Source organism: Trichoderma atroviride, chromosome 3, assembly GCF_020647795.1.
Source record: "Trichoderma atroviride chromosome 3, complete sequence".
Classification (NCBI taxonomy): Eukaryota; Fungi; Ascomycota; class Sordariomycetes; order Hypocreales; family Hypocreaceae; genus Trichoderma; species Trichoderma atroviride.
In genome coordinates, this window is record NC_089402.1 from 3,506,286 (window position 1) to 3,519,066 (window position 12,781).

The window sequence follows — 12,781 nt, forward strand, 5'->3', positions numbered from 1 at the left end:
AAGGCAGCAACAGCGATCTCGATAAGCTCGAGTGAATGGTTGTTCCGAATGACTCCACATTGAACAAAGAGTTACACGGCACTATTAGCCGGAGTTATTCCGTCAGCGCCAAACCAAGTCATGCTGGTGCCCGACCTCACTACCAAATTTTCCTCTCATCGTCTCCAAGCTGCTGACGCCGTCGGCCTCAATTTTTCACGCCATGTCGGATGCTAGAGATAGTTTTGCTGACCTCGAAAAGCATCGTCTACGGCTTGAAGATAGTGTCAATCAGCTACAGAAAGCTCTGCAGCACTGGCAAACCTGGGATGCTGAATATGAGGGACTCAAAGAGGAGGTCGAGGCGGTGACCGCAGTCGACGAAGCCAAAGAGCTGCAACGCATACATGGCGAATTTGACGGCGAGCTCCTAAGTAGGACAGAAATTGACGAGATCTTCGGCCAGCCAAAGTTAAAGACCAGGGAACAGATTGTTAATGTCCTTGAGCGCCGTATTGATTATGTGTCTAAGAATATTGAGACGCTGCAGAAGCAGCTTGAGACCGCCGAGAACAAGCACGCTGCCGCTACAGTCATCAGTCAGCCTGATGCTACCGACGAACAAGGACAGCCTATTCTGGACATTGTCGAAGAACTGGACGACGACGACAACGTTGTCTCGTTTCGGCTGAATAAGCCCGGCGAGTCCTTTGGAGACGTGGAAGCTCTTCTCAAAAAAGCTGGAATCTCAGATGCTTCAAGTTCCAAGGCTGGGCAAAAAGACACAGTCATTGAGAAGGCTGAGGCTCAGCAGAAGCCGCCTAAAACCAAGGAACAAATCCTTGATTCTGTGGCTCCATCTGAGCCTCTTACAAAATCCGATTACACCCCCAAAAAATCTGTATCCTTTTCGGAAGACACAAAGGCCGCTGAAGAACCAGAACAAGAGCCTGAGATTTCATGGAGGGCAAAGCGTGTCAAAGAGATTATGAGCTCCGCTAAAGACCAGGAGGATATTAGCATGCAAGCTGCTGTTATACCCAAAGACGAGTCGCCAGAAGATTCAGCTTTGCGGCAGCAGATGCTGAGATATGGCATGAGCGAAGTCGGGGCAGTTGTTGCCGAGCTTGAGCTTGAGGAAGGCGACTCAGACGAAGAGGAAGACATTGACGACGAATTTGATGAAGATGAAGAGGACGACGAGGATCAATACGGACGTTACAAGGGCAGCGTTGTCACCGACAAGTATCGCCAGCGAATGCTTCAACTCGAACAGAAACTTGGTATCAAGTCACAATCGTCAATGTCTCAGCCTAAAGCCGACGAGGCGGAGTCAAGCGACAATGATTATGACGAAGGCATTGGCCGCATTCTGGTAAAGCAAGAAGCTGATGAATCCTCACCATCTACCGCCTCGAAAGCAGCAGTTCCAGTAAAGTCAAATCTCAAGGAGAAGCAAATCGGGGATTCCGAGTCAAAGAAGGGCGTGCGGTTTGCGCCCAGTCTTGATATAGCTCCTGAAAGCGAGCCTTCTGCCCCTACGGTCAGCGACACAAAGAAGGATGTCGTAGATCCTCTAAGCGATATTGTTGAACGATCTAGTTCTTCAAAACCAGTCCAACCTCCAGCTCAGCCAGCTAAAAGAGCGTCACGGTTCAAGAAGGCCAGGGATAACACAGATCCAGCAAGTGCTGTTCCCAAGGGGCCCTTGGATATTCGGCCAAAGTTTATGGAAGAGGAGCGACAGCAAGTGCCAACCGGTCCAGAAGGCACCACCATCGCCGATACTCTAGTCGAGCGAGAGCCTGCAGTCGCTGCGATCCCTCCGGATGAGGTCAACGATGCAATGGCCCACCAAGAGGTTGCTGACGAGTATCAACGCATACGCAGAAAGTTTATCCAGCGAGACGGTGGGTTTCTCAAACCGGATGAGTCTCCCATCAAACCCATATACGACGAGGAAAATGAGGAACCCATAAGCCGGTTCAAAGCGGCTCGGCTTTCCCGCCAGTAGTATGGAGAGCATAGTCGACATATAATCGATAAATCTCACCATATTATTGAGCAACGCTTCATGCCTTGGATACGTGACGCCTGGAAATATTTACAAAGTACCGCCGTATTTACTGACCTAGCCCGTAAAATCGATCTACCCGTAACCTTGACCTATTGATCGGAACGCTTTGTTTGTCTTTTTTTACAGATAATCTGTGGTTTGCAGCTTTCAATCTGCTCTCCATTCCGATGCGATTCCAAGAATGACTAGTTGAAGGGTTCTCTGACACCGTTACTCGACTTGGCAGTCTCTATAGTTTTGGTGATTCGTTAGGCCCTTTACATTGTCTCTATATTATTATTATATCGTGGGATATTTCTGTTGCTTCATCTTGCAAGATCTGATGCATCTTTTATAGAGTAAAATGTTGCTATTATGCTTATTCCATCGTTGGTCAAGAATGAGGAAAGACAGAGGCAAAATGAAATGCAACTTGGCAAACCTCAAATCTTTCTTTACATGACTGGCTCAACAAGAGTCAAAAATAAACATTTAGTTCAATCAGTAGTCCAAAAAGCAAAAAATATGTGATTCCGCCCGGGCTCGAACCGGGGACCTTTTCGGTGGTGTCAACTAACTGTTAACGAAATGTCATAACCAACTAGACCACGGAACCGTAACATTTGTTGTTATGAGCAGCGGTGTCTTCAAGCTCTATCAAGGGACGAAATTCTCGAATCCTTCTTTGAGAGCTGACTGGGTAAACATTTACAAGTTTTATCATGAACCTTGTTGTAGAAAGACTTTGCTATAAGATTAAGCTATTGCGTTGTGCGTTGAAGGTGCTTAGTGAAGAGAAAGTGGAATGAATGCTGTGGTGATGAACAGCCCACCCTAGAAGAATATGTCTCTGTTGGAGATTTAGTTGTAGAAAGAAAAAAATAAGTAAATGTCAAACGGACAAAATCAGGGTTAGATATATCTTAAATTGTAGTCCTTCTTTTCGACTGGCGCGACAGCCTAATATTAATGCCCTCATGTCAGATGAGTGAACTAGATAGGATTCGTTTATACAGGCACGTAAGAGACAATACTATATCTCAAGAGATTTCATTGTTTAATCCTCAGTTATGCTGTCCTATCCTCAAACCCTTATAATCTATGATGAATAGATACACATAATCCCACCCTCGCTCAGATGCTGTAGTTTACAGTCTTCCCATTAAAAGAGCCAAACACACAATGCCTATGCAGCCATGGTTGATATAAAGTACATACATGAAAAAAAAAAATGAAGCCAGAAAAAAAAAATGAAAACACCTTATAAAAAGCCTTCATGAGTAGCCGTCCGTTATAGCATCCTGTCTATTCTCATTTACCCCTGCTGAAGAGCGCAGCAATCGTATCAGAAAACGTCGCCTGGCCTTCCGCTCGTCGCACGTCTCTCTCCTCTCTCTTGGCGTCCCAGATTTTCTTGACGTTTCGCGCAACGTCGGCCTTGGCTTGCAAGTCGGCCCTGAGAGCGGCCTCTTCTGCTGCTCTCTCGTCTTCCGGTAGCTGGTCCAGCTTCTCTTTCCACTGCTTCTGGAGCTCTTCAGACGGCTTGACGGCGGTTGCGGGAGTGGCGGTTGGTTTGGGGATGGAGGGGTCGAAGGATGGGATGAGGGTGCCGGCTTCTTTGGCCTTTTCGACCTCGGCTTCGTGCTGCAGCATTCGCTGGAACAGCGCATCGGCATGGAGCTGGATGTCTTCGTCAACTTCGGCCGGTCGCCCTGCTACTGAGCCGTAACCGAGCGCTCTTAGAAATCTCTGCAAACATTTAGACCCGTCAGTACAAGTTCTCTTTGTGTGCTCTTGTCGCGCTTTGCAGCGGAAGGCGCTTAGCCGGAAAAGATGGTGAGAAGAGGCTCTCTTACAGATTGCATAGTGTAGCATCTCTCAAAGCGCCGCACTTGATGCCGGCACATTTGTAACTGATCCTCCCAGCTGCCGTTCTTCATGCAGTTGATCCATTCCTCCTGTTGCGGCGCACAGTTCTCGAGGCCCGCCCTGGCGATTGCGGCCTTGCGCTCCTTGTACCCCTCCAACACGGCCATCAGCTTATCGTGATCGGTCGACGTCTCTTCCTCGACCTCTGCCAGCGGCCTGTAGTTCTTCCATAGATGCGCATATCGTCCGTCTTGGTACAGGCTTGCAGACGGGACTGCCGCCGGCTCTGCCCTTGACTCTACCGCCGCTGGTGCATCCTGGCGCCGCGTTGGCGTTGTCGGCTGGTTGGGGATATATTTCACCGGCGACTCTTTTTCGAGAAACTCGCGGAGCTTGGGATCGAGCTTGCCGAGCGGATTAGGAGCATCGCCGCCAAAGATAGAAGGTAGCCAGCCCATGGTGAAAGGAGGGAGAGTTGGAGCCGCAGAAGGCGACCCAGGGGTATCAAGATCTCTTATTTGGGTCAAAGTGGCTCTGACGTCCCCCAACAAGAATGGATTTACCGGGAGACACTTTTGACATGGGTGCGAATATTACATAATGTGGAGAAGTGCACTGTGTGTTTTTATGTACGGCGGCGCATGTGTCAACGTGCATTATTACGTTATGCCCTTTTTACTATTCGTCGCGACGTGTTGGGAAACAAGCTGCTGGAGTATCTGTTTAGACACGAAGAATATAACATGTGAAGATTTGGACCGTAACAAGGAATAGAACAAACGACGTGAAATAGCAGTTGGCAGCATATGCAGCGTCACTTAATCAAAACAGGTAGTATTTTCCATAATACTACGGCCATCTCGTAAAACCGCAGCAACTGTAGATTGTAAAACTTTTTGGTAAACAGTATTTAGACATTGGATTTTATTCATTCATCACCTGGGGGGCCTCATCATCAAGATTTTTTGCACCGCGCTCCTGAACTTGTGAATCAAATTAAGCGTCGTCAACAACCCTGAGACGTCGAGATCGTAGCCATGAATTCCTTTTTATTCACGATTGCGTCTACAATTCATTTTTGTAAAGCAACTTCCCATGCCGACCCTTCAGCGGAGAATAACTTGATTTCCCCTCTGATGTTTATCACGCCAAAAATGCCACTAGAAACACCCAATTTAGAACTTGGAGAACTTCTTGACTGCCTTGCCAGTTCGGGGCAGCACACGCAGAACGTTGAAGCGGATCTGCAGACGGAGCGGTTAGCAATTGTTCTTCATCTCAATTGTCGGGGAAGAGCTCGTCGGAAAAAAGAAAACGTACAGTCTTGCTGAGAGGTCTGCACTGGCCAACGGTAACCTGGTCACCCTCCTCAACACGGAAAGCGGGAGAGACGTGGGCGGCGAGGTTCTTGTGTCGCTTCTCGTAACGAGAGTACTTGGGGATGAAGTGGAGGTACTCTCTTCGGATAATGACGGTTCGGTGCATCTTGGTGGAAACGACGGTGCCGGTCAGGATACGGCCACGGATGGAGACGGTGCCGGTGAAGGGGCACTTCTTGTCTATATTGCCACAAGTCAGCAATTCCAGTTCGTCAGAGGTTGTGTCCCAGTTCGTATATTCCCATCTCGTTGTCGTCGCGTTGCTCGAAAATAACGTCCCAAATCTTTTGCCATCGCTCTGTCGATGCTACTCTCAAGTTGCCAACCCTTTGGATCCACCCGGTTCTTTCAATCGTTTGCTTCGCACGTACCGATGTAGCTGCCCTCAATGGCGGCCTTGGGGGTACGGAAACCCAGACCAACATCCTTGTACCATCGTCGTCCTCCCTTGCCCGGTCTGGCGCTCTTGGTCTTGGTCTTGGAGTTCAAGAAGATGTGAGGCTGCTTCTGGAAAGCACGCTCCGACTGGACGGTCAACTCGGTCGCCCTGGCATAAATGTCAGTACAAAACAATGTTTGTCGAGAGGTCGCGCAGCGCTGTCGTGCAAAACTGACATCTTGAATTATCCTTCTCCGGGGAGGTACCGTAACTAGAGGGCGTGTCGTAGAGGGTGGGAAGACAATGTCGATGGTTTTGCACAGAATGGAGGAGTAGGGCAACGGCGCACTTTTTTCGGGTCTTTTCCCACCTTAGGGCTTGCAAAATTTAGAGTGGCTGATTAGGCGAATCAGAAGAATGGATCTCGCCTTATCGACACGTGATGGCTCTCGCTGCTGTCGCGCTTGCCAGTTGTGAACTATGGGCACGTGACTAACTTGGCGAGCGCTAGGGGATTAGTGGCTGTTTCAAGTGTGGCTGGTGCTGGACCCTCAAATTGGCAGCGCCTTAGTGCCTATGCGGTACGTACCGTTACTCCCCCGCGAAAGTAAACAAACGCGGTCGGTCATCGGCGTCGTTTTTATCGTCAAGTTGGAGCTCCTGGCCTCGGAGGTTTCGAGGCAGGACCAGCATCATCACCAACATGTCGGCGCCCGGCGAAGCCACTTTGCCGGCTACGCGCCGCGCCAGGAAGTCCATCGGCGTGCACACAGAACTGTCACGGAAAGAAAATAATACAATGGACGTTGGCGGCTCATTGGCGGCCAGTCGCAAGTCACGGAGCAAGAGTATAGGCCCGGGGGGGCTGGATGCGCTCAGACAGGGAACTGGCAACAGGCGCGCGGTATGGATGCTTCTGACATGGAATCCCAGACCACAGCTAATTACTTTATACAGTCTCTCGCTGTGCCGACCAAACTGCCTCGCTCGATTCTGAAACCTTCAATCTCTCCTCTGCCAGAGATTCCACCTCTGAAATCGAAAGCTTTGAGGAAGTCAATAGGCGCATCGGCATTTAGCATACCTGAAGATGAGTTAAGCGGATCGAAAGTAGCTGTGAAGACAGAGGAAGAACAACAGGCCGCGGCCAAGGAAAGAGAAGAACGAGAGAGGCGAGACGCCCGTCGAAAATCGCTGGCCAACCGCAGAGTCTCTTTTGCTGCTGAAGCAACATTGCACACTTTCCACGAGGTGGAATATATGCAAAATCGAAATGCAGCAGAATCAAGAAGGAAATCAGGCTCGATATTGAATAATCAAAATGCCGACCCTCAATTCGCAGCCGAAGACCAGAATGCCAAGGGGAGGAGAGGTTCCCTTGCCACACAGAATATCGTCCAAAGCCAAGATGACACCCCCACGTCAATCATATACAGTTCAGATTCTGAACCTGCAGATGCAGTAGAAGAAATTGCGACCGACGAGGAGGAAGAAGTTGAAGATGAAAACTCCAACAGTGATTCTGATGACGGCACAGTGATGAGCCTCGAAACAGAAGATGTTACGGGGACCACTGTGGCTTCTAGCCGATCTATAGAGGACATTGAAGATGAATCCACGCTCGACGAAGCTCTTCGCTTTGCTGCCCGACTTGCGGCGACTCAGCAGCTGGGCGAGGAATCTGACGATGGCGAAGAGGTCATACCTTCATTCGGTTGGGTGAAAAAGGCAAACCAGCAGCCCTCTGCCTCTGCCTCTGCCTCTGCTAGTGAAGGCAAAGCGGTGTCGAAATCTCCTTTAAACCGACGCAGTATTGGAAGAGATGAAGATGGCACGGAGATGGACATGGACATGGACATGGACATTACTCGAGCTATAGGAAAAATCATCAAGCCATCTTCCATGAAAGGGGCTGACAACGAACCGGAGCAAGACGTGTCAATGGATGTGACTCAGGTTTTTGGCGGCGTTCTCTCCAATAAAGAGAATGATGCGCCTCTTGACTCTGGCGAGGTGGATGATGGTGCTATGGATGAGGCTACGATGGAACTCACTACTGCTGTGGGCGGCATCCGCTACCCCCAGCTACGAGACATCGATACCGACGATGACGATGGAAACGAAGATATGTCGATGGAATTGACCAGTGTTATGGGGGGCCTACTAGCACGCCACCAAAAGGAGAAGGAGGCTGCTCGTCGCCAAACATTGAACCAAACGTCGAAACCAGATGCAGATGACGCCACAATGGACATGACTGTCGGATTTGGAAACATCCTTTCAAATGCTCAAAACAGCGTGGCCAACAATAAAGCGGACCAAGTCGAGGACGATGATGACGCGACGACTGGTATGGATGTAACAATGGGCATGGACTTTACTACGGCCATTGGTGGAATCATTAAGAATACATCCAGAGCTTTCCGAAAGAGCTTATTTGGAACGAAAGCTAATGAACCAGAGAACTCTCAACAGCCAATGCCAACAGTCGAATCACAGGTTCTTGCTGAGCAAAACACTCCCGTTCAAAAATCGTCAACGAGACTCTTTGAGTCTCCTGGCGTTGGATTGCAGGCTCCTCGGGAAGGTGACCTGTTCCAGCATGCTACTCCACAAGCACAAACAGAGCAGCCCTTGATCGATTTCTCAACCACTCCGGTGACTCCGAACCTGTCAAGGACGCCAAAATTATCCAAGATACCCATATTTTCTACGACGCCCAAGACTGCGACACCCAAATCCTCGAAGACGCCGCGACAGGCTGCATCATCTGAAAAAACACAGACACCAACATCACAGAGCCGTGTTCTTCGATCATCAGCCAGAAGTTCTACATCGCAGAGAGCGAGCCGAACACCATCGCCGGTTAAATCAACTCCAAGGGCTGCCACGAAATCAACCCCAAAGAGCGCTACGAAATCAACCCCAAAGAGCGCTGCGAAACCAACTCCAAAGAGTGCTGCGAAGTCAACTCCACAGAAGAGCTCTACTCCTCGGCAGCTTTCTGGCCTTGGTGTAGATCGAACTGGTCTTGGATCACCTCAAATAGCAGCCATCTTCGATCGTCGATCGTCTCTGAGCGATTCAGCAAGCATATTTATTCCTGGAAAACGCGCCGTTGCCTTTGATGAGCCCAAGGTCTTGGCCGCAGCGAATGACGAAAGTGATGAAGGAAGTCAGTCAAGACTTGGTCGGCCTGAACCGCAAACGGATAGAGATGCTACACTCAACCTTAGAGAGATGATTGATAGTATGAGCCCCAAGCGGAATCCGCTGAGAGGTCGGAAGAGTCTCCACATTGGCAGTGCCAGGGGCCTTTTGGGCAAGCGGCCCCTTGAATCAGACGATGAAGAAGAAGCCGAAGAGAACGATGGTGTAAAGAGATTGAAGGGGCGTGAGGGCAGCCCTGTGAAGAATGTGAAACTTCAACTACCATCAAAAGAAGAGACAACCGGAAGACTCAGGAGGTCAAGTCGACTCAGCTTTGACTTTGCCGGGAGGACATCGCAGTCGGCTTTCTCATCCCCGATAAAGGGTGGCAAGTTCCTCGGAGCGATAAAAGAAAATCAGACGGTTCACGATGTCCAAATTCATCAACCACCTATGGAGACAGTGGAGGAAGGCCAGATGCACCTTCAGGATTTCTTAGATTTGACCTCAATCCGCTTCATGGAGCTTACAACGACGAAACGACGCCACACAATCGCTCCAAGAACTTCTCAAAGCGGCATTTTGCCCGATGGAGAAGACGATCGATCCCTGGAGCGGTGTGTTGTAGCCGGTGCTTGTACTGTACCGATGCTGGAATTATATCAGCATTCTTGCCGAGAGCTGAAGAAGTATATCTCCGAGGGGCGAAGAATAGTGAAGGAGATTGAAACCGAAACTTTTGAAGACAACCCCCCACTATTCCAGGAGTACATATCTGCAAGCCCCGAGGTTAAAGCATTGATGGACAACCAATTCAAAAACGTTAGGACTCATTCCCGCCACCTTAGCAAAGCCATGTGGTATGAATGGAGGATGAAGCTTCAAGAGGGACTGAAAGAGGGCCTTGTCAGCATTTCGAGTGGCATGGATGACGATGTCAAAATCATAGAGGAGCAAGAAGCCCTTCTAAAGTCTGTGATGCCCAGCCTCGTGGGCCGGTATGATTCATTATTAGAAGAAAGCAACAATCTTGAGGAAGCTGCCAGAGAACTGGCCGACTGCGATCCTGCTGAGCTCCAAGCCACTCGAGAAGAGCTGGTCAGTTTAGACGATGATATTGCTCAGAAGAAGAAGCTTATTGCCAAGCTTCGGCAAGAGTTTGACGCTTCAGAGGCTGATGTGGAAGAGTTGACGCGTCGGAAAGCGCAGTGTCTTGTAGAAATACAGGAATCTGAAAAAATCAGAGAAGAGTGCCGTGGCTGGACCAGCACCGAGGTGAACAATCTTAAAGGTATGCGTCTTCTATAACTGTTTGGCCATGAAGTTTACAGCAGGCTAACACCAATAATAGCCCGAGTAGAGGCTCTTGAACAGGAGCACGGCTGGGCGGTCACAGGAATCTCGGGACCGACGCTCTCTATGACGTACAAACGAGAGATTGAACTCGTCGTCGATACCACATCCTTCCAACCACAGCAGCCGAGTTCGCGTATAGACTTGTGGTACATTGCCGACAGTCGTGAGGTAAATCCTCAGCCAAAGACAGCCGAAAAAGAATTCCTTCTACAATGCATACGCGATCACATTCGAACAATTGCCCAAAGCGGCACAAAGCTGTCTCACGTCCTCCAAATCGTGCAAGCTGCATGGGACAAGTCAAACTGGATATCTCGAGAAGTTGGACGCATCAATGTAACGTTTCCAACAAAAGTTACTAAGACATCTGACTCGAGTATCGCTGTTACTAGTTCCCTCCTTCTAGCGCCCTTGGAAACGCGAGTCGAGGTGGTATTCAATCTCAGAGGGTCCAGCGGACCGGAAGGGGTGGACGTGAACGTTTCGACGGACGCTAAAGTTGTATATGGAGAACAATTCAATGTGGGTAAAGTGGGAGAGTTTTTGGCTACCAGGATTGGGAAAAGTGTCGGAGCTGAAGGTGAGCAGTGGAGCAATGTAGTGGTTGAATTATATAACAAGCTCATTGCTCGGGGGAAGAAGCAGTAGCAGCTCGACTTGACGTTGTAACGACTCATGATGGATTGGTATATATGGTTGGCTTGGTTGAATAGGCGTTGTTGGACATACGATACCTTGAGCTGATGCTCTGTAATTGCATTACCATGGATAGACATGGTGTTTAATATCTTTGTTGGAGCACTTCTTTCAACCCCTTCTCCCGCCCCAGACACGGGACTTGATATCAGGGAACTTGTACCTACCTACTTAAAAGTACTGTGTATATACATTTGCTTTGCTTTGTTGATCGATGCTGCATGTAACAAGCCCAATACTTCTTGACATCCATAAACTTCTTAAAGTGCGGAGTCCACCGAAGCGGATAGCAATGATCACGGAGGCTACGATTTGGGCAAAGTGCTCTCCAGCTGGGACCGACCCCATGGGCAAATCTCGCGATAGCCGTGCTTTGGCGACTAACACCAAGTTTTAGCGAAATTTACCCCCCCGCAGCCGGTTTGTACATGCAGCTCCAATGATCGACCCTCCACCAATTCTCCTATTTTTTCTTGCCACTTTTTGGAATTTTTTTCTTCTCTTCTTCTCTCTTCTTCTCATCAATTCAATAATCCCGTCAACTCAACGTTCCCTTCGCACTTGACTTGCGCGCCTCGTTGCTGATTTTCAGATTTTTCTCCGCACATCGGCGCCCAGCCTTGCTAGCTGAGAGGAGTTACCCAATTTGGCAAACCGACGCGAACTCGGCCAGGCCTTATTTAAGAGACTATCCAATATCTTTCATCAACCTTGAGCAATTCAGCATTTCTTCTTCTCCTCCTTTCAATCTTTGCAGTTTGGGCGTTTTTCACTAGAGGGGATAGATTGTGATTTTTCTTTTTTCCAAGTCTTTCGCCATGTCAGCATTCATTAGATGGTAAGTGTTTGCCACCACCCTGCTCGTTGGCGGCGATCTTGTACTGTTTGTTGGTTCTGACCATTTGCAATCCAGGTACAATGGAAGGCTCGCAGCCCGTCCTCTGCTCACTCAGGGCGTGACGACAGCCGTGCTCTTTGCAACTGGTGATCTCACTGCTCAGCAGCTGGTCGAGAAGAAGGGCCTCAAGAACCACGATGTGGCTCGAACAGGCCGTATGGCGCTCTACGGTGGATGTAAGTTTTTCACTTTATTTCGCTGCCTAAACCCACCATCACCACTTCTCTCCTTTTCGCCAGCCAGCACAGCACCCAGTTTTCAGGTCCATTAAAATTGAAGAGTTTTTTTTTTCTTTTTTCTAACCAACCGACTGTAGGTGTTTTTGGGCCTGTTGCAACCACCTGGCTGGGTTTCCTCGCCCGTCGCGTCACCTTCAGAAATGCCCGTGTTGAGACGTTGGCGCGTGTGGCGGCTGATCAGACGCTCTTCGCCCCCGTCATGATTGGAGTCTTCCTGGGCAGCATGGCCACCATGGAGGGCAAAAGCCCCAAGGAGCGCCTCGACACCACCTGGTGGCCGGCTCTCAAGGCCAACTGGATGCTGTGGCCGTTTGTGCAGTTTATCAACTTCACCTTCTTGCCGCTGCAGTACCGTCTGCTGTTTGCCAATGTCATCTCCATTGGCTGGAACAGCTACCTCAGCTGGGTGAACAGCCAGGGCCAGAACAAGGGCCACGAGCTGGTCGCTGCCCCCGCCACCTAAGTTGCCCTCTTTGATGAAAAGATTTTAATTGCTCCCTTTTTACGTCTTTTTTGTCTTTTGCGGCTTATATGGGTACTTGTGCTAGAGAAAGGAAATGGGATATAAGATAGAAGGCTAGAGATGATTCGGAGTGCGGCAACTGGGTCGCTCAGAGCACCCTGTGTTGCGCCTCACGATAATCAATCATAATGCATGACGACGCAGTGCATTTTCGCATTTCATTAAAGATCTCTTATCCATTGATGACGATATCATTTCTCATGAAGTAGTAATGCTACTACTACTAGTACTATCTACTGTATCGCTTCAACTAGGTG

The 12,781-nt window shown here is 49.3% G+C and overlaps 5 protein-coding genes and 1 non-coding gene across 6 annotated transcripts; 3 read left to right on the forward strand and 3 right to left on the reverse strand.

Annotated features, from left to right (window-relative positions):
• Nucleotides 1-202: 202 nt before the first annotated feature.
• On the forward strand, nucleotides 203-1,993 carry TrAtP1_006419 (uncharacterized protein; the record flags this gene model as incomplete). Its single annotated transcript, XM_014083018.2, has 1 exon — nucleotides 203-1,993. One exon carries the CDS (start codon nucleotides 203-205, stop codon nucleotides 1,991-1,993), a length of 1,791 nt encoding a protein of 596 aa, XP_013938493.2.
• Nucleotides 1,994-2,563: 570 nt separating this feature from the next.
• TrAtP1_006420 lies at nucleotides 2,564-2,651 on the reverse strand. The gene has a single exon. It is a non-coding gene; the product is annotated as a tRNA-Val (tRNA).
• Nucleotides 2,652-3,068: 417 nt separating this feature from the next.
• On the reverse strand, nucleotides 3,069-4,433 carry TrAtP1_006421 (uncharacterized protein). Its single transcript, XM_014083019.2, has 2 exons — nucleotides 3,892-4,433; nucleotides 3,069-3,784 (listed from the first exon to the last, which is right to left on the reverse strand). The coding sequence occupies exons 1-2, from the start codon at nucleotides 4,360-4,362 to the stop codon at nucleotides 3,347-3,349; spliced, it is 909 nt and encodes a 302-aa protein (XP_013938494.2). The 5' UTR covers nucleotides 4,363-4,433; the 3' UTR covers nucleotides 3,069-3,346.
• A 243-nt stretch (nucleotides 4,434-4,676) lies between these two features.
• TrAtP1_006422 (40S ribosomal protein uS17) lies at nucleotides 4,677-6,077 on the reverse strand. The gene is made up of 4 exons (XM_014083020.2): nucleotides 5,899-6,077; nucleotides 5,655-5,830; nucleotides 5,225-5,463; nucleotides 4,677-5,148 (listed from the first exon to the last, which is right to left on the reverse strand). Coding segments are annotated over exons 1-4 (486 nt in total). The 5' UTR covers nucleotides 5,901-6,077; the 3' UTR covers nucleotides 4,677-5,079.
• A 169-nt stretch (nucleotides 6,078-6,246) lies between these two features.
• TrAtP1_006423 (uncharacterized protein) lies at nucleotides 6,247-11,290 on the forward strand. The gene is made up of 3 exons (XM_066113119.1): nucleotides 6,247-6,566; nucleotides 6,620-10,103; nucleotides 10,164-11,290. The coding sequence occupies exons 1-3, from the start codon at nucleotides 6,366-6,368 to the stop codon at nucleotides 10,814-10,816; spliced, it is 4,338 nt and encodes a 1,445-aa protein (XP_065969205.1). The 5' UTR covers nucleotides 6,247-6,365; the 3' UTR covers nucleotides 10,817-11,290.
• Nucleotides 11,291-11,682: 392 nt separating this feature from the next.
• TrAtP1_006424 (uncharacterized protein) lies at nucleotides 11,683-12,464 on the forward strand (the record flags this gene model as incomplete). Its single annotated transcript, XM_014083022.2, has 3 exons — nucleotides 11,683-11,702; nucleotides 11,778-11,938; nucleotides 12,079-12,464. The coding sequence occupies 3 exons, from the start codon at nucleotides 11,683-11,685 to the stop codon at nucleotides 12,462-12,464; spliced, it is 567 nt and encodes a 188-aa protein (XP_013938497.1).
• Between the last annotated feature and the right edge of the window lie 317 nt (nucleotides 12,465-12,781).

Bases quoted from the DNA above. Each gene is read 5' to 3' on its own strand.
- TrAtP1_006421 (XM_014083019.2), bottom strand. From the start codon at position 4,362: ATGGGCTGGCTACCTTCTATCTTTGGCGGCGATGCTCCTAATCCGCTC. The intron at 3,785-3,891 runs GTAAGAGAGCCT...AAATGTTTGCAG, and splicing joins GATGCTACACTATGCAATCT to AGATTTCTAAGAGCGCTCGG.
- TrAtP1_006422 (XM_014083020.2), bottom strand. The intron at 5,464-5,654 runs GTACGTGCGAAG...GTGGCAATATAG, and splicing joins CATTGAGGGCAGCTACATCG to ACAAGAAGTGCCCCTTCACC. The intron at 5,149-5,224 runs GTACGTTTTCTT...CTCCGTCTGCAG, and splicing joins GCAGACCTCTCAGCAAGACT to ATCCGCTTCAACGTTCTGCG.
- TrAtP1_006423 (XM_066113119.1), top strand. From the start codon at position 6,366: ATGTCGGCGCCCGGCGAAGCCACTTTGCCGGCTACGCGCCGCGCCAGG. The intron at 6,567-6,619 runs GTATGGATGCTT...TACTTTATACAG, and splicing joins GAACTGGCAACAGGCGCGCG to TCTCTCGCTGTGCCGACCAA. The intron at 10,104-10,163 runs GTATGCGTCTTC...CACCAATAATAG, and splicing joins CGAGGTGAACAATCTTAAAG to CCCGAGTAGAGGCTCTTGAA.